Source organism: Mugil cephalus, chromosome 17, assembly GCF_022458985.1.
Source record: "Mugil cephalus isolate CIBA_MC_2020 chromosome 17, CIBA_Mcephalus_1.1, whole genome shotgun sequence".
Classification (NCBI taxonomy): domain Eukaryota; kingdom Metazoa; phylum Chordata; class Actinopteri; order Mugiliformes; family Mugilidae; genus Mugil; species Mugil cephalus.
Window position 1 is genome coordinate 11,290,172 of NC_061786.1, and position 18,662 is coordinate 11,308,833.

General features: G+C 40.2%; 1 protein-coding gene across 2 annotated transcripts; it reads left to right on the forward strand.

The window, feature by feature from the left end:
• The first annotated feature begins 628 nt into the window (after positions 1 to 628).
• On the forward strand, positions 629 to 18,662 carry ppm1aa (protein phosphatase, Mg2+/Mn2+ dependent, 1Aa). 2 transcript variants are annotated; one of them, XM_047610784.1, is made up of 6 exons: positions 629 to 1,019; positions 1,912 to 2,763; positions 2,851 to 2,968; positions 4,101 to 4,212; positions 4,387 to 4,444; positions 16,713 to 18,662. In XM_047610784.1, exons 2-6 carry the CDS (start codon positions 1,927 to 1,929, stop codon positions 16,746 to 16,748), a joined length of 1,161 nt encoding a protein of 386 aa, XP_047466740.1. In that variant the 5' UTR covers positions 629 to 1,019; positions 1,912 to 1,926; the 3' UTR covers positions 16,749 to 18,662. The 2 variants fall into 2 exon arrangements, with proteins under 2 accessions (XP_047466740.1, XP_047466741.1); XM_047610785.1 differs by lacking the exon at positions 16,713 to 18,662 and adding an exon at positions 8,058 to 13,124 and having other exon boundaries at positions 633 to 1,019.

The following is an 18,662-nucleotide window of genomic DNA, read 5'->3' on the forward strand; positions in this document are numbered from 1 at the left end:
TTTATTTTATTTTATTTTATTCATTTTTTGCAGTTTTGTTTTGTGATCAGACAAATATTTTGCAGCACCGCTTTGCATAAGGCTGAAAAAGCCTGTGTGAAGATAGGCTAAAATGTATACATGTGCTAAAAAAATGCAAACCTAAATTTTGACACTCTAGTATTGAAAACATCATTTTACAGACTGATTCTAGTATGATTAGCACCGATACACTTTTAAATCCGCATAGTGTTACGTAGCAAGGCTAACAAATATAAACACTGTGACATTTTATTAAGAACGGCTCGCTGTAGTTATGCAAGAATATAATGTTTTCAACTCACCAACCCATGTCTTTTATATGAAATGTGCAAAGAATAGACTGGGTTGCCTATATTTATTGGCCGTATCTTTAAGTTTGTTTGATTGTTGTTTCTTCTTCATCTTCTCATTTAAATGTATTTTCTTTTTTTCTTTTTTTATTATTATTATTCTTTAAACGAAATGATAGTTTTGTGACATTAAAGCGCCCATAAAGCTCTGACCCCAGAATCGCCCCTGGTCTCGCAGCCCAAGCAGCAAAAACTCTTCAGAGGTGACGTCATGTTTTAGAAGACGCAACCTGTAACATCCGGGTCCTGCCGCTTCTTCTTCTTCTCGGCTAGTGGCTACTAGCTAGTTAGCTGTCAAGAGGAGAGGCTGGGGCTCAGACCTGTCAGCTCTCCCTCCCCCCGGCTTGGCCGTACAAAGCTCCGGCCCATAAGCTTCACAACAAAATCCGATAGAATATTCTTTATCTTGCCAGCTGAGATGATGTGATGCATCGCGAATGATTACTCAAAGAGGGACCCAGCTCCTCCTCAGTTTATCTGCTCTGAGTCTGAGTCCTCGTTGCTAGCTAATCGGCTAGCTAGCCCAGCTAAACCCTTCCGTTTCGTCGGTGTACCCTCTTTAGTGTGAGTCGCAGACACTCGGCCCTCGTCCTCGTAGCAGCTCTGCACCCGTTGCTGTCGGTCGACCAGTATTTTTGGGGTTATTTGGTAAGTCATGAAATGTTTTCTCTGAATCCACAACAACTGTTTGGGAGCGCTGGGCAGTCAGCTAGCCTAGCCTTGTTAGCATGTAGCGAGAGTACGGTAGCCATGGAGGCAGGAGGCAGGCCTGTCAGAGTTAGCTGCGAGGGACAAGGGTCAAGGCCCACAACTAGGTAAAGCTGTCTGTTTGAGTTGTGGTCTGGGTTTGCCACACACAGCTAAATTTCTCCGTAGATTCAGTAGCACTATTGAGCTTCGTTGAGCGGGTTTCACGGTATTAACCTACAGCGTAGCACAGCGTCAGTGTTGTATTTAACTGATGTTGTGGTTCGTGGTGGTTATCGAGTAACTGGCCAGTCGCTTAGCTCTGCAAGCATGTAACGATGGCTGTAACTCGCAATGCCCCGTGTATGGTGAGGTGTTCTGCACTGCGAAGGTCAGAGGGTGTTGTAGTGTATGAGAAGATCACTGATTAACTTCATTCACTGCACCACGCCAAGTGTTTAACTTGACCAGTATATGACCTGAAGTGTTTTCAATTAGATCCACCAGCAGCGTTCCTAATATGTAGACAAAATGTGAACAGAGGTCTACTATTTTTAGACTAGAGCAGGGGCCTTAACCGAGCTTCAACATGCTAATGGTTTGCCACAAACGAAGGGAAGATGGACCGTTTCATTTCAGTTGTTACAGTCATTAGTGCATCCATCTGCTGAGCACTGCACTCTCATTATTATTATTATTTTTTAATTAGTTTAGAAAACTATTTTGATCTATTAAAATATACCTTATAGCAGTTAAATGGTTAAATAGTTAAATGTGTATATTGCCACACAAGTTTTCCAAGTATTGATTTATGATCCCAATTTATTTATTTTTGTTTTGATTTGTGTTACAGGCTGTTTAGGACAAAATGGGTGCGTTTCTGGACAAACCAAAGATGGAAAAATATAATTCCCGTGGTGAGGGTAACAACCTAACGTATGGGCTGAGCAGCATGCAAGGTTGGCGGGTTGAGATGGAAGATGCGCACACGGCAGTAATCGGTCTGCCTCATGGTCTCGACCTCTGGTCATTCTTCGCTGTATATGATGGGCATGCTGGCTCTCAGGTGGCCAAGTACTGCTGTGAGCACCTGCTGCACCACATCACCAGCAACCCAGACTTCCAGAGTGCTTTGCAGGAGGACCCCTCTGTGGAAAGTGTGAAGAGTGGGATCCGCACAGGATTCTTGCAGATCGACGAACACATGCGAACCATCTCTGAGAAGAAGCATGGCGTGGACCGCAGTGGTTCCACCGCAGTGGGGGTGATGATTTCTCCAAGCCATATCTACTTTATCAACTGTGGCGACTCGCGGGGGCTCCTCAGCCGGGGTGGAGCCGTGCATTTCTTCACGCAAGATCACAAACCCAGCAACCCACTAGAGAAAGAAAGGATCCAGAATGCTGGTGGTTCAGTTATGATACAGCGAGTTAATGGGTCCCTAGCTGTGTCTCGGGCTTTGGGAGACTTCGACTACAAGTGCGTTCTTGGAAAAGGCCCAACTGAGCAGCTGGTTTCTCCAGAGCCTGAAGTTTATGCAATAGAGAGAAGTGAGGGCGAAGATGAGTTCATAGTACTAGCTTGTGATGGCATCTGGGATGTCATGGCCAATGAGGAACTGTGTGATTTTGTGAGGTCAAGACTAGAGGTTACAGATGATCTTGAAAAAGTCACCAATGAAATTGTTGACACCTGCTTATACAAGGTATGGCATATCTATAAACCCAATTCTGACATTTTGGTCCAGTGTTTGGTATCGTACTTATTTACTGATTTGTTTATTATTCCACAGGGAAGCCGGGACAATATGAGTGTTGTGTTAATCTGCTTTCCTGGGGCTCCGAAGGTATCTCCAGAAGCAGTGAAACGGGAGGCTGAGCTGGACAAATATCTGGAGGGCAGAGTAGAAGGTACAGTTTTTTTTTTTCCACATTAAGTAACACAAGTTGATGGGGATAATATTAATTTTGTAAAAAGTTGTATGTCTGATGGATTAATTCTATTTCCAGATGTTGTCATCTGCTCGTTAGTACCTATCTGGAGAGGAAAAGGGTTTGAATGTTTAATTAAAAGGAGATCATACAATATTTCAGAGTTTTCCCAAAACCTTGGTGTATTAACATTTAAAGGCAGAGACCCATCATCAGTTCACAGTATTTATTTTCAAGTTTCAAGCTTTGTTCTTGCTGGAGAATGTGAAACATCAAAACACCAAGTCAAAGAATTGACATTCCTTCTTTACAGCTAGAGCGCTACTTGCATAACCATGTCATTGGCATCCCATTTTATTTTTCATAAAGGATTACCTAATATTTGCTGTTAAGGCCCGTGACGCCAGTAATGGCTCATATTGTTGAATGCATGTTTCCAGGAAATGTCATGTTTTTGAAGTTGTAGTGTTGGTGCAGAATTGATGGTGCCACTTTGGCCTTATGATCCTTGTGTTTTCAGGGGCTCCAGTGTTATTGAACATAATCATATTCTTTCTGATGCTTTGCCAGGCCTCTTACACAGCTGTCGTCTGTTCTTGTTTATCATAATTTTTTTCCATAAATGGGGAAAAAAAAAAAGTGCTTTCTTTTTCTGAAATGCTGTCAAATGCTGTTGACTTGTGGCTTATTGCCAGAGTACTTGAATGAATTAGATACTAATTCATGTCATGTGTACAATAAACCAAGAAGAATAACAAGGACATGTTCTGTTCCAAGTCCATCTACACCTGCTTCTGCCACTACACAGTTAAAAGTGTTATGAACCTCAACTATGTCCTCCATCCATGCAATTGCACGATTGGCTTAATAGATTTGCAGTTATGCAGACTTGGGCTTTTTGGTGCAAGGCACAATAAACAAACTTTAGTTTGTTTGAGTAGTTAATAACTCAACCCAACGTAATTCTTAACAGAATATTATTACCCTGTAATCAGGTGTCAATCACATTTTTTTTTATTGGGCAAACATTTCATTGCACATGTTGTTCTGATATTTCCAGAGGGACTTTATATTAAAATATCTAAAATTATGTAATTTTCTCTCCTAACAGAGATCATCAAAAAGCAGGGGGATGAAGGTGTCCCAGATTTGGTCCATGTGTTGCGGACGTTAGCAGCTGAGAGCATCCCTAACCTCCCCCCTGGAGGAGACCTGGCGAGCAAGTAAGTGAACTCTGTGGTTTGAATGGATTACAGCTTCCTTACGACATTATGTGTGATGTGGTTTTCTTCGTCGTGGTGATTGTCAATTTAATCACTTGTGTCTTTTTCATTATTTCAGTATGCTTAAAAAATATAATTATATTAATAATTTTATATTTTTTTTCCCCCCTTCAGACGAAGTGTTATTGAAGCAGTGTACAACAAACTCAACCCCTACCGAAGCGATGACACAGTAAGTATCCAGCTGGTCTTTAACTCTTTGAAGGTATGCTTTGTTTAGCGTATGCATGGTTTTGATGTGTAACCAGCAAATTAACTAATCTAATGCATGTCTAGCATTCAGCAAAATGGTACAAGCAAATTAATGAAAGTTGAACTTTTCAATCAGAAAAACAAATGTGGATTGACTCCGCAATGACATGGGTGTTTTGTAATTTAACTTTGAGAAGGACCACAATTGTATTGAAGATTGTGTTCCAAAAAGCCTCAGTCCCCAACAACGTGAGCTGATTTCGCTAATTAGTGCGCAGACAAACCACAAACCTGTTGCCCTTGTCCACTCAAATATTGAGTGTGAATAACGGTGGCATTTTTAAATTGTGTTCACACATTGAGTTTTCTCGGAGTTTAAGGTGCCTTCTGAAAGCCGTCAGGCCCTTTGACCTGTGTGTATTATGTTGTAAGTACAAAATGTGCTAAATTGGGATTTATTTTTTTTTGTTTTGACACCAGTCTACACAAACATTTCAGTGTAAAAAGTGAAATGAACTTCTAACATATGTATAAATGTGTTGAAAGCAGCTCATACAAATGTTACATTGTGTTTATCATAGTCAGCCTTTTAAACAAGTAGTTTTTTTAAAAACCACCTTTGGCAGCATTAGTACTTTCATGTCCTCTGGACACATCTGTAACATCTTACTGCCCTATTGTTTGCAGATGTACTCAAATCCGGTAAACACGTAAACTGTTCTCTGAAAATTCATAAAGAATTATTCTTAATGAATTTTAAATTCGAGTTCTGGCCTGGCCACCAGGGCTTTAACGTTCTTGTTCTGAAGCCAGTCCAGCGTTACTGTGGGTTTCGTTTGTAAGTTGGTGGTGTCACGGGATACTGTCACAAAGTATTTCACGGTTAAAAAGTTAATCAAGTCATGGAGATTTGAAATTAAGGTTTCATGTTATCTCATAAATGAGCTCTTTCTTCCGTCCGCTGGTATTAAGAAACGACCCTTGTTAAAACAAGCACTAGTTGCTCTGCTCCTTCATTTACAGCAACTAGTCTTCAATCCTTTTTATGACTTAACGACTGATGATCTTAAAAGATGCGCTGTGTAATGTGTGAACTATCTGTTCAACAATCTACTTAACCAGTGTCCACAGTAGTCGTCTGTGACGCGCTATGTGTTGGGATGTGGGAGTTTGTCTACATGTCTATATGCACAGTTGGCAGCATAGTTAATGTGTCGGATGTGTCACACGTATCTACAACCAGAGTGTGACCTAACGGCAACATAGTTATCGTGATAACTATGTAAACTATTTCAATCTCATGGAATCAATAAGCGCAATTTATATAATGCTGTTGCTTCAAGGTCTAGCAGCAACAGCGAGAATCTCATTAAACGCTGACAGAAGTATTGTGGAAAAAGTGCACAGAGACAAATGTGATTTTTGCAGATTAGATGTTTAAGCGAAAGTATAAGACTGCATTGTACCGAATTGTAACTTGGCAGCATTAGTATCATCATTAACCGTGGTAAAATATTATCAAGTTATTCCAACACAATGTGATTCAGACACATTCATCAGGGCGCATAGCTGAGGAGCTCTGTAATCTTTCCATCAGACCCGCAGGCAGTTTCTCTTTTAAGCAGTCGGTGTCTTTACACGTCGTCTTTTCAAACAAATATCCCGTCATGCTGCCCTTTTGTTGTTTTTAATACTTCTTTTCATGACATCTCTGATCTCTTGCTTCGTCTGAGTCATTCTCGTGGCCACGGTCCAATCTCGTTTCTCTGTTTGGATGGACAACCCCCTTTTCAGAAGTCGCTGCAGTTTTTGTATTTTTTAAATGACTTATTTTTAGTCATCAAGCCTTCTGCTCCTTTCAGAGCAGTAATGATCATCTTAGCCTACTCATCTAGCTCAGTCTGCATCTTAATGTTTGACCAACCAAGTTGATTTGTGACAATAAATCCTAATAGCCCATTATAAACTCTGACAAGAGAAAATACATAAACCCTCGAGATGCTGAATATTCCAGTGACACATTGACACAATATCATGTTTAAAATACCACTAAATAAAATCTACAATGAAGGATGTGGGACATGATCCAGATCACAGGTCAACCCATTTATTTGGAGTTCTTCTGCTGCTTTGTTGTGTGTCCTGTAACAAACTTTAAAGACTCTGTGGTGGCTATTTTATATCACCACTGTGAAAATAATGATTGTGTCCCAACCAGAAATAATCCCAGCAGGGTATTTGTTAGACCTTGGTCCACAACAAAGAATGAACAATAATGGTGTAGAAGTTATACCTCAGACCTTGATCTTCTACACGAGAGCAATCGTAATAATATTTGAAAAACAAACAAACAAACAAAAAAAGAATGGACAAACAAGAACAGTCTCAAGTCAAAGAAGCAAGGTTATGTTTGCTGACACACTTTATGTTGCTTATTCGTATGCATTTAGACTGTATAGACCATGGCTGTGCTATAGCTGCGCAGACCTTTACTGAAACTGAAGGGCCGCCGTGAAGTGGTGATCTTCTGAAGCTAGTTTGTCTGGGAGCAGCCAGATTGTTTGCAGACGGCGCACTCACTGTTGCTAGGTAATGTCACAGCATGAGCAAACACTGGAGATGTCCCGATAAAGCTTGTTGCCCTTCAACCAAGTGCTTTTAACACTGGGTATCTGCCAGTGCCGATGCAGATCCGAAAATGATATTTATCTAATTTACACAGCTGCCCAATGCGCACTTAAACATCAGCCTGGAATGAGGTAATTGTACAGTGGAGCTTCCTCTCTTCGCAGATTTAGCAGTGTTGTACCTTGACACATTTGTTTATTTAGCCAATCTGAGTGTTGCACCACTACACCTAAGTATTCTTTTAATGCCCCTGAGACCAAATATTGAGTCATATTTTGAAAGTGACACAATATATTTGAAATGTGTCGGTCCACAAAACAGAATGGTGCACATATTACTTATGCAAAATGGTATGTGACCTATTTTTAAATGTTAAACTGGATTTCTTTCATTTATTTACCAAAGTGTGCGTCTGTGAAAATCCAGACAATCAAAATATCTCCATTGTAAACACATTTTTGTATTTTTATTAGTCACTTTTGATGTTCATTGTTAATCACTGTGGTTATTTCGGGCTCTGTTGGGCTGAGAAGGCACTAAAAATGTTGTTTTTACCAGCTGTAATAACCCTTTAGTTATAGTTGGTATAAACAACTTCAGTTTTAGTTTTATATGTTTTAAAAACGACAACGAAACTAATTTAGTCATTATTATTACTAGTCATTATTTTTTACTGTACATTATGGAGAAAACAAATCACTTGTTTGTAAAAGAAGCTTCAAAAATACATGTCGACAACACAAAGACAGTTCACAGTTGCCACATGTTGGCAACAAGAATAATGTTAAATGACACAAGTAAAGTGTAGATTATCTGTTATATTTACAGTCGCCTCAAAGATGTCTGTGGGATTTAAATGCCTCTGTTCACACTTGGGAGATTGAACTAGATTTCTCAGTGTGTGTCTCTCACGGATGTAGAGCCAGAGTCTGAAGGGTTTTTCCTTCCTCTCCTCTCTTATCAAGGACTCTGCGTCCACTGACGACATGTGGTAACACAACCTCCTACCACTAACACAGCATAGAGTTTACAAACCACCATCCTCTCAAGACCCACAGCAGCTCAGCTCAGCAGTCTGTCTCTCCGTCACTCTGAGCTTTTGGTTTCTAAGAAGGGAATTTCATGGGAGGAGGAAGAGGAGGAGGAGGAGGAGGAGGAGGAGGAGGAGGAAGAAGAAGAGGAGTTGCATGCACACAAACCTGGAATAGTGCAGCACCAGTCCACTCTGGAGTTCAGGATCCCCACCGTCTTGTCTCCCCTTTATGTTCACCCACCTTAATATTCTCCTCTAAAGTAATCCATAACAAGTGAGTCCACAAGGTTTTCTTTCTTTATGTTAAATAATCAGCTTAAGTAGTAAGATTTTTTTTTCTTTTTTTTCTTTTTTTTGCTGTAATTAATTTGATTCACATTTCCTTGTGTGTGTTTGTATATTTCTGTTTTTGTGAAGTGCAATTGTCCTGTACAAACAGCCTGTATTTAATGCAGCTTGATTTTAAGTTAAAAAATGAAAGAAATGGAAAAAGAGAACATTTTATGCACTATCTGCCTTTTCCTGCTCTTCTGGAAGTCTAACAAATCTTTTTCAGTGAATATTACCGCTTGTCCTCCTGGCACGTCTCTGCGCTTTTACCTTTTCTTTTTTAATTCCCCCCCCAGTTAGTCTATGCTCCTTTAAAGAAACGGGTAAATTGTATAGTTGACAGCACAGTAAGCTTTCGATATCAGACCATTTAAATCCTAATTATTTTTTTCCCTGTGCTTTTTTTTTAATTGTATTTTACTTTTTATAAGTGTTTTTCTGTACATGCTCAAATAATATTGGCAAGCTGTTTCTCAGTCATTTTGAAAGTATGAAGTGGAAATATATAAACGTGTATATATTCTCATTTCTGCAAAGCTCTGCGGTTGGTTCCATGTTCGCACGTTTCTGTGCAGATGGACACCTGCGAGCGTGCGTGCCCTCTTGTGTGTACGTACACGCCGCACGCGTGTTAGTGGAAAGGCAGATCTTAATGAGCAACTCTAATTTCAACTCGCCGAGGTGGTTCAGACAACAAATCGGGCTGGAGTTCAAGGGAATCGCCCTCCTCGTGCTAACCCATTGTCAGCCTTTTTTTTTTTTTTTTTTCTTTCTTCGTTTCTCTCTTTCAGCCAGTGCTTCATATCAACTCAACAACATTTGAACAACTTTTAGCTCTATCTCTTTCCACACATATATATGACTGTAACCTGAGATGACACAAGTAACTCAATTTACCAGTGGTGTACAATGATTTGCTAGTCTTGTGTGGACTAGTGTACACACTTTTGTGTCATATTTAAATATCAGATTCTAAACCTACTTCCACACCAGTGACCACTGTGGGTGCCATATAATTTTTTTTTTTTGATCATATTTTACAGCTTTATAACAGCCTATGCCAAGTTTTATTTTTCTTTCTCATGAGATTAAGTTCTTTTGTATGTGGTACAGATAGATTTTTAGCATTTAACATCTGATAATTTGACCTATGTGAACAGTTAAAGCACTGAATATTTTAGACGGACTCGCGCATTAACAGTCGGAAAACGGTTCGAAAACATACGAGCCTCGTTTTTATTCAGGTAATTTGGAAATTCACACCAAGAACAAACACGTAATCTGCATTGAGTTCTTGCGGTTGTACAGCACCTTTTTATTCCCATTCGCTCTAAATAAAACCCTCCCCCATGGCACCACAAGCCACATCACAATACAGTTTGCTGCTATAGTGTATCACTTGTAGGTTAACTTTATTTCCCACCTCTGAAAAGACGGTCACTGACTAAATCTGTATTTAACACACTCGGTAGATGTATTTCTCGAAGAGAAATGGTTTTTATTTCAGATTTATTTTCTGCCATTTTTTTTTTTTTTTCTTTTTTGTTTTGTTTGTGTGTGTGTGTCTTGCATTGTTGGAAATTTCTGTATGTATATATTTTTGACTTAACTTTTCAAGGAATAAATCATGTCGCTTGAGTTTAGTTTGTTGCCATGGACAAAATGTGATTCTGGTTTGTCTTGAGACGGTTGGTTACATTTTGGGGGTTCGGGGCGGGGAAAAAAAAGCAAGAAAAAAATCCTCAAACACTTTGTTGTCCCCGTCGCCAACGCTGATGATTAGTTTTAAGTGATGAAGCTTGATAACGTGCTAAAATCAAAATGACAATCCTAACTATTTCGCAGGCTTTAGGCTTAAACGGACTCTAACTTTGATGATAATCCTAAATTAAAAATGCCAAAGTGTAGAAGTCACGGTACAAAGAGAACGTAGCTCTTACACTGCAACAGTCCAAAAATATAAAGTTATTAGATGCTATCCTGTAGCTCCCATTAGTTGACTTTTAAAGGTACTCTGTGGAGTTTTGAACCTTTGCCGGTGGTTTAGGGAAATGTTCGCTTTAAAGCGCACACCAAGAACGTGAGTGCACTCCCCCTGCCTGCAGGGGGCAGTAATGTGTATATCAACAGGTGGCGTCATGGTGATGTGGTGCGAGTGTGCCAACAAACCATTAGAGACTGGAGGATCGTGTACAAAGAGCGGGAGGCGGGGAGAAAAAAAAACCCACCTACTGACGAACATGTTACTGAAAATTTGGCTAGGCCTTATAGCAAAATGCATTTTGCTCAGAAATATTGAATGTAACTTAATTTTGTATTTACACTGAAGACTCCATAAAGTACCTTTGACTAGTCACCCTACAAAAAAGACAAAAAAAACAAGTATAATATCGACAGGTTTGTTAAAGTGGTACAGTAGCAAACTCCAGACTGTAAACGTGTCAAATAGGAAAATAGTTTTCTTTGTGTTTGCATGAAAATATGGTTTCACTGAATATTCCTTCCCACAAAAATCAAATTTCAACAAATAAACCGCTAAATGGTTAGCATATTTTTCAGAGTGCTCACCTTAATACTTGTATGTCTACTGTACACACACATGTAAAACTCAAGCCAATATATTCGGTGTGTTTGCAAAACATTTTTTAGTATTTATATTAAAATGCTCTTTTTTTTTTTATTTAGCTAAGCAGTTTATATTTAATCTATAAGCTATTTATTTTGCTCTGCATAGCTTGTATTTGTTAAGTGCACTAAATATCTCCCCTTGTCTAACCTTTGTCTGCACCCTGCTGCTTGTTGATATTACAGTGTGACCCTGAAAGCCACATTTCATGCTATTTTTTTTCTTTAAGCTTAAAGAGGAACAAACTTATTTCTTTGTATGTCGAAGCAGTTTATAAACCCGCGCCCCTGGACTGTCCACCCTTTAAATTATCCTGGATCCTTCAATTATTATTAATGGATTACCCATTTCTACAACTGGCTCATTCCTCATGATGAGAATTGTTAGAAATTAACTTTGAAATGTTGAAAGTTGCTGCAGCTGTAACACATTTGCAGATACAGACAGTGGCTTGGTCATGATTTGTCCGTAGACATATTATCAATTTTTCCTAAATCATCCCTGTTACTTTCCCAAAAACTGATCAAAAAAAAAAAAGGATCCCAAACGTATATAGTTTTAATCTCTCATTAACTGAAATACCTCATAAACTTTATAGTAAATGTTTTTTTGTCTTTTGTTTGGCGATTTTACTTTAACAAGGACCATCCTCCGATGGCTCTTCCCTGTTATTGTTTTAACACTGATCAATTAGAGTGAGATAAGGTTGTACAGTGTTCGAATTGTTCTATTAACTAAACAGATGACTCGAGAAGCTACTGTAGAAGACGACTTGTTTTAGTGACTAGGAACACTATTGGCCTCGTCCTGTTAGCTCCCCTCCGACCCCCCCCCCCCCCAGCGTCGCCCTCAAACCTGTGTAACCTCACCCGCTTCGCCCCCTTGTGTGATGCTCACTTGGCTCAAATCTATAATTGTATCGAGAGTTCAGGGTTTTAGAAATGTGAGATGTGTGAGAAAATAAGTGACTAAATGACAATAGTCATATGCACTGACCATCTATAATCAGCTCTTTTTTTTCCAGAAAATTATTGTAGAATAAAAAAAAAATTAAAAATTAAAAAAAAAAAAAGATTATAAAGCTATTTACCTTTGGTTGCCTGGAAAGCATCCTGTATATTCTTGTATGGAGGACTACCTGGCAGAAGTTGAAAGAGATTTTAAATGCTTGCGCCCTCTTGTACATAGTGATGTACCTCAGTTGTGGCGTGTACTGTGTGACCCTTAGCAGTGGTGGTTTACTTGTCCCCTCCCAGGGGGACCTGAGCCTCCCTTTGCTGACCTTTTTCAGCTCATAAATAAGCTCACCGATTTGCCTTACCCAAATCTCATGTTGCCCCCTAAAGTACTTGTCCAACAAAACACTATGAAGAGGAGTACAGATTAAAAACTTTGTCCAGTTTAAGGTACTTAAGCTATCAGCAAAGTGACTTTGTCCTGGTTGTCACAAGGTACAACTTTTCAAGCATCGCTGGTTTGTTTTTTTTTTTTCCTGTTATTATTATTATTTTTTTCCATGTTACCGTATTGGATCTTGAAAAAGCTTATTTAATTTTCACTGCAGATGATGTCATACTTTTAACAAATGCAAGTGTTTTAACATGGTAACCTCGTAAGCATTCAAAATGTGCGTACATACATTAATGTCTGCTCTATTTATGATTACATTCAAGAATAGCTTTAGAGTGCTGTAGTTAAGTATCGTCGATGTTGATTCAAATGCTTCTCAGAGGCCTCTGTGAGTGATTTTACAAAGTTCAATAACTGTATATTTTGTATTATGTTCTAGCTCCAAAGGAATGGCAGAGAAAAAAAAAAAAAGAAATGTTTAAAAAAGCTTTGTTCCCTGAACTAAATTGTACTATTTGTGTTGTCGATTGAACAAATTGCATTCCTTGCTTGTGAATAGATGCGTTTTTCTCCCTGCTCCTTAAATTTTCTCCCCTTCTTTCCCTCCTTTCTTTCATTTTTTAGCCTTTGAAGTTTGAATAAAATTTCTAGTTTGCAGAATGTATTACTAAATAAATGGGTTGTCATCTTGTACCTCATCATTTCATCGCTTTTTATCTGCCGGGGCCCGTTGTCCAAGTGAAACTTTGTGTGACCGTAACAGGTAAAATACAGCTTTACTCAAACATGATAAAACTGAGACATGTGGTAGCAGGTGTCTACTGTAAAAGCTGACTAATGCCAGAAAGTGATCTGCTGAAGTATGAACTGCCACTTCAGGGAAGATGGAAAAAATAAATAGAACACTGAGGTGATTTCTTTTTTTTACTGTGGTAGAGTATTTTCTCATCCATGTGTTAAGACTTTTTGAGGGCTACCTTCAAAACAACTCAAATAATCCACCTTCAAACAAAAATAGGATGCACCTAATACATCCTCTTGCTATATGTTCAATCCCAGTGGGGAAACGCTCCAACTTGCATATAATAATTAACAAGCTCTCTAATCGCTGCATGCTCCGATGAGCCCCCGTGAGCTCTCCAGAAGCACGAGGGGCGTCGTTGACCGCTCCGAGTATCCGAGTCGTGTTTGTCTCCCTGCTTTTTTTTCTGTCAGTGTGCGGTGAGAGCATGTAAGGGGCTTGAGCTCCGAGGATGGGTCAGGGCAGTCCACGGCCACTGGGATTAAGAACCGTGGGAGGGATTACTTGAAATGTCAACATAATGTCATAGGCTGTGCTAGAAGGTCAAACGTTCAAATGGTGCTCAGTGGTGAGCAGTTAGTAGATCAGGTACAATTTGGATTGTTGTGGTTCCTGTGATGCGTGGACTAGCATGCAAAAAAGAAGCCCTGTATTATAGTTTTTCTTTCTTTCTTCAATGTTCTGAAGCACCGTTAGCTGTGCTGTTTACTGACTTGACAAACTACTAAGTATTGATTACTAGTCATTTCTACTTATTATGCATTGCTTTCTTTTCCAAATGGGTGAAAACACGTACTGAAATGGAACAAGATTTCTACTGGTTTCACATGGATTTGACTTTGTGCTCATCTTCCAACGGATCAATGTTAAAAAAAAAATAAATAAATAAATAAATAAAAAAATCCTAATCAGACGGCCGGCTAGCCAGAGGGGGGCAGTGTTATTACCTAAGACTGATTAGAAAATATTCTCACTATGACAAACAGCATTCTGAAAAGTTAACGGACGCAGTGACGGCTTTTAACGCTTTAACTCTGAGGTGTTAACGTCACAGTGTCCTGTGAAGTAATAATCTTTATACTGCAAATATCAGCAGTCATCTTTTCTGAGCACACTGTGGCGCTCACAGGGTTTTTCTTTGGTTATCATTTTGTCAGATTAGCTACGGGGATAGACAGCTGATACATCTTCATCAAAGTGAGAATAAAAACTCCTCATAAACAGGCTTGTTTTTATTTATTTATTTATTTATTTTAGTGCCCCTCTTTGAGCCATTTGCACGTTAGAACGGCACAAAATGTGACTCATTAGATCTCCGGCCACCTGTGCACCCATAATGAACCACGCTGCCCTTGTATTCCTCCACATAAAAAAAAAAAAAAAAAAGAGGCCGCGTCGGCAGAGGCCATCATCAAATGGAGCTGGCTCGTCATCTGCCTGCCATTGTTGAGCGCATGTCATGCTCTGCTTCTCATGGCGGAAAAAACCCATTTGAGCTTGACTAATGCAGCCATGCAGACGCAGCAGTAAGAGGTGGGGGTGGTAGGGCGCGCCGCACACTCGGCGTGGATGGTCTCTGCGCTGAGGTCACTGAGCTCCACATTTGTTAATTTGCTCCGAAGTGCAGCAGGAGCCAGATATATAAATTTTTTTTTTTTTTTTCCTTTTTCCAGGATTGCTCAAAAAATTATGCTCATGTGTCCAGAAAAGCAAGCGAGGTATGCGGAGATACGTGGACGTTTTCTCCATTAACAGCTACTGTTTGCCCTCTAAAGCGTCTCGTTCTCCCCCACCCACCATGCCCTCCTTCTCCATTTCCCCTTTCTGTGAGTGCTCTTGTTGCCCGAGGTCAGTTTGTCACAGAGAACACAAGCTTTTCTCACTTGGACGCAGCGATTCAATGATTGGTGTGTACAAACAATCATATCAAGCGGGGATGACATGTGCCCTCCCTCCCCTCACGCCCTCCTCTCTCCTACAGACATGAAATATGTCCTTCCCGCTCTCTTCCTCTCGCTCGGTCTCCTCGTTTGGGAGCGAGTGTCCCCCCGCATGAGATGCGTTACACAAGCTGCTGCCCTGGGAATCCCGGTCCAGCTCATTATCCTGCACCCCTGAGACACTGCCCGTTGTAAATCGGGACATCAAATGGTGCCGGCCCTCGTTAAAGAGCCACAGATACGCTCATTAGCATCAGCACCTTTCCTTGTTAGAGGCCGTATCGGCGTTCGCTCCCACCGCCCCGTTTGCATCCTGTCATCCCTCCTCGCTGACTGGGAGGTTTAGGATTAATGTCAGCTCTAGCCAGTGGGTCATCGCCGCTGTGGTTCAGATATGGGACTGATTGATCAGTGGTGGCGGGGAGCTGTTGACAGCTGCCCACTGTACCCGCCGCGGTTATCCATATTTCATTGTGTAGAGGGGAGAAGGAGAAAAATAAATAAATAAACCGGTCTCAGAATAACTCGTCTGGCAAGTGGCTGACTAGTTGTTTCTCACAGCCACGAGGCAGTGACAAAATAACAGAAACGTCTTTCATTACCGTATCAAAGCCTCGACAGTAGATTCACAGTTGGTTGATTTGTCAGCGTTTTTGTTGATTCTTAAGTCTTTAGGAATCTCGCTTCCCTCTGTAACCACTGTGACCTATAGAGGGCTATATTCACGTGCATCCTTGTCCTGTATTGATTTGTGCTCAGCCTCCAACATGCGGTTGGTTGTTATCGCACACCAGCAAGAGGAGGACTGACTGGCGTTCAACACGTTTTCCTAACTTACAGGATGAGTTTCAGAGGCTTCAATGGAACCACTTCAATTCTTTAATTCTCCCAATCTTGGTTGGTCCACCGGGAGAAAACGCAGCAAACTTACAGTCCCAACATACGTGTTGACATATGACAAACAAGATAAATGCGGCGGTCGCAAAAGCGTGTCAGCACTGACTGAAGCAACTACCACTGCGTTAACCGCAAAGCACGGCCTCGAACTTGACCTCAGAGAAATGAAAGCTTGTATGTAGACACACAACAATTAAGTTGGTTCGTTAAATGCAGAATTGGGTTTTCTCCTGTGTTAGGCGATGCTAAAGTTATACACTCTATATACTCTTAATCCATATCAGCAACTGTCTTCATTGCCTCATCAGTGTGACTCAAATTGTTATCCTCTTTGTACCCGTGCAGCCTTCAGCATGTTGTGGTGTCTGCTATTAGCTACAATGATGTTCAGAAATGTTCAGCTGACCATGGCGTCCTGTCGACATACTGTCCCACCAGGCCCTCAACCACAAATTACTTTCATTAAATCCTAATACTGATCTTCTTCATCTCCTCCGCATGCTGCCTGACCTCTGGTAGCATGCAGCCACTGGGTGAATTTGAGTCATTCCTCCTGCATGCCGTCAGTTCACTCCATCTGTATCGATACCTCACATTCAGCTCATCTTCACCCTGCTCTTCTCCTCTCCCCCCTCCCCTCAGGACCCAGACATCCTCTTCTTCCGTGGTTTCAGCTAAAACGAGAGCTAATCAGAGGAGGTCAAGCCATGTATTGGTTCCCTCATGTTTGTCCGCCGCCACAATTAGGAATCTATCCCTCAATCCACCACTTGCATAATAATGTGATTTGATCTGATGTATGAAGTAGTAATTGGACATTTCATACCTGTCTTGGCCGCTGCTTCATTCCAAACGGTTACTGACAAAACAAAATTTAAGTATCTTAGACTAATAGTTCGTTTAATGTCAGCATGCTAATAGTAACTCAAGCTATCAAGATAAGATATGAGTAAAGAAGAGCTTTAAAATTTTGTAGATCTATAGGTATTTAAAAATATGTGTTAATTCTCCATTTTAAATTCAGTAACTAGCTTTAGCAGGCTTATTTTTGGTCATCAAACTGCAGGAATAATTCATGCAAGGCAGACATTAGAGTTATTAAAGATTGTGTCGTTGGATGAGAGATGAGAGAGGACGTTTCCGAGGCCCGAGGCTCCAACGGAGGCAGTTAAGCTGCATGAACCTGTGAAATTCATTTTCGCAGCGATTTATAGGAGACGGCATCATCATGGCCGCGCGGGAAAAGGGAAACAACACCTGCAGTGGCTTCATTTTATCTCATTCCTTTGCTCGAAAAACGTTTCGCTGCATAAACAAACTTCTATGTAGACGGAGGCGACATTTTTAACACCCATCACATCTCAAACAAAAGACTTGGTATGCTGCTCGGTTTCTAAAAAGGTGGGATGCTGTAAAAAAATGTTTAACAAAAGCAATGCAATCGTTTTTCTTCAAGGGAGCTTAACGCTGCTGAAAATAGTAAGAAAGCAACAAGTTATGTTTTTGAAAAATATATGCTGATTTTGAATTTACTGCCAGCATTGCATTTTAAAAAGCATGATCACTTCTGTTTTCAGTACCGTTTGTTTTAATTTCATAACGCACCAAATGTTTTTAATGGATTACTGCTCTTACTATAAAGCCTTACAGCTTTAATATGTGCACAATGTTCCTGCAAAACCCGTATATATATATCATTCTTTAACAGATGTAGTTATTCGTGCCATAATGCACCCCCATATCGTCATAGTTGCTGGCATTAGAACCGCGCGCTCATAACAAACATACTGCTCCCTCTTCTTTTTAGTATTGGGACCCCACTATACAGGATTTCCAAAAATAATTTCAAAAATTTTATTTGGCATACCAAAGGTCAAAGTCACTCCATCTGGAGTGAGCTCAAACCCAGAGAGGGTGGTTACACTTCCTTGTCTTCTCTGTATTTTTATCTTTTCATTCATGGCTGCTGTGACAAACCGTGTTCACTGGCGGTAATCGCCAGGTGTTTCTGAGCCCATGCGGTGTTTTCTACTGCAGAATCCCAACTGTTTCTAATACAGTACCATCTAAAGATCACGGCCATTCACTATTGGTTTTTGGCCTTGTGTCCTGTGCAGAGATTTCTCTGAAACTTCTGAATCTTTCAATTATGTTATGTGTTGTACGTGATGAAAGTCACAAATTCTTGACAATTTTACATCGAGCAATGCTTTTAAACTGTGGAACTATTTGCCCATGCAGCCTCCCTGGTCTTCACTTCTGAAAGACTCTTGTCCTTTTCATACCCAGTCAAGTTGTTGACCCGTTGCCAATCAATTCAGTTGTGGCAAAAACGTATTGGAAGGTGTTCTACCAGACTTTATTTTGGATAACACTACTTTTCCAGTCTGCGCCTGTTTCCTTGTTGTATTAAATTATATATGAGGGTTAAAAGATTAGCAAATAATTGCATTTGGGTTTTAGTTACATTTTGCACAGTGTCCCAACTTTTCTGGAAAAAAAAAAAGCGTTGAATTTATTTAAATGTCTTTCTCCTGTGTGGAGGTCAGATTTTTATTTGACAATTCTTCTGAAAGCTTAAAAAAAAAAACA

Bases quoted from the DNA above. Each gene is read 5' to 3' on its own strand.
- ppm1aa (XM_047610784.1), top strand. From the start codon at position 1,927: ATGGGTGCGTTTCTGGACAAACCAAAGATGGAAAAATATAATTCCCGT. The intron at 2,764-2,850 runs GTATGGCATATC...ATTATTCCACAG, and splicing joins TTGACACCTGCTTATACAAG to GGAAGCCGGGACAATATGAG. The intron at 2,969-4,100 runs GTACAGTTTTTT...CTCTCCTAACAG, and splicing joins TCTGGAGGGCAGAGTAGAAG to AGATCATCAAAAAGCAGGGG.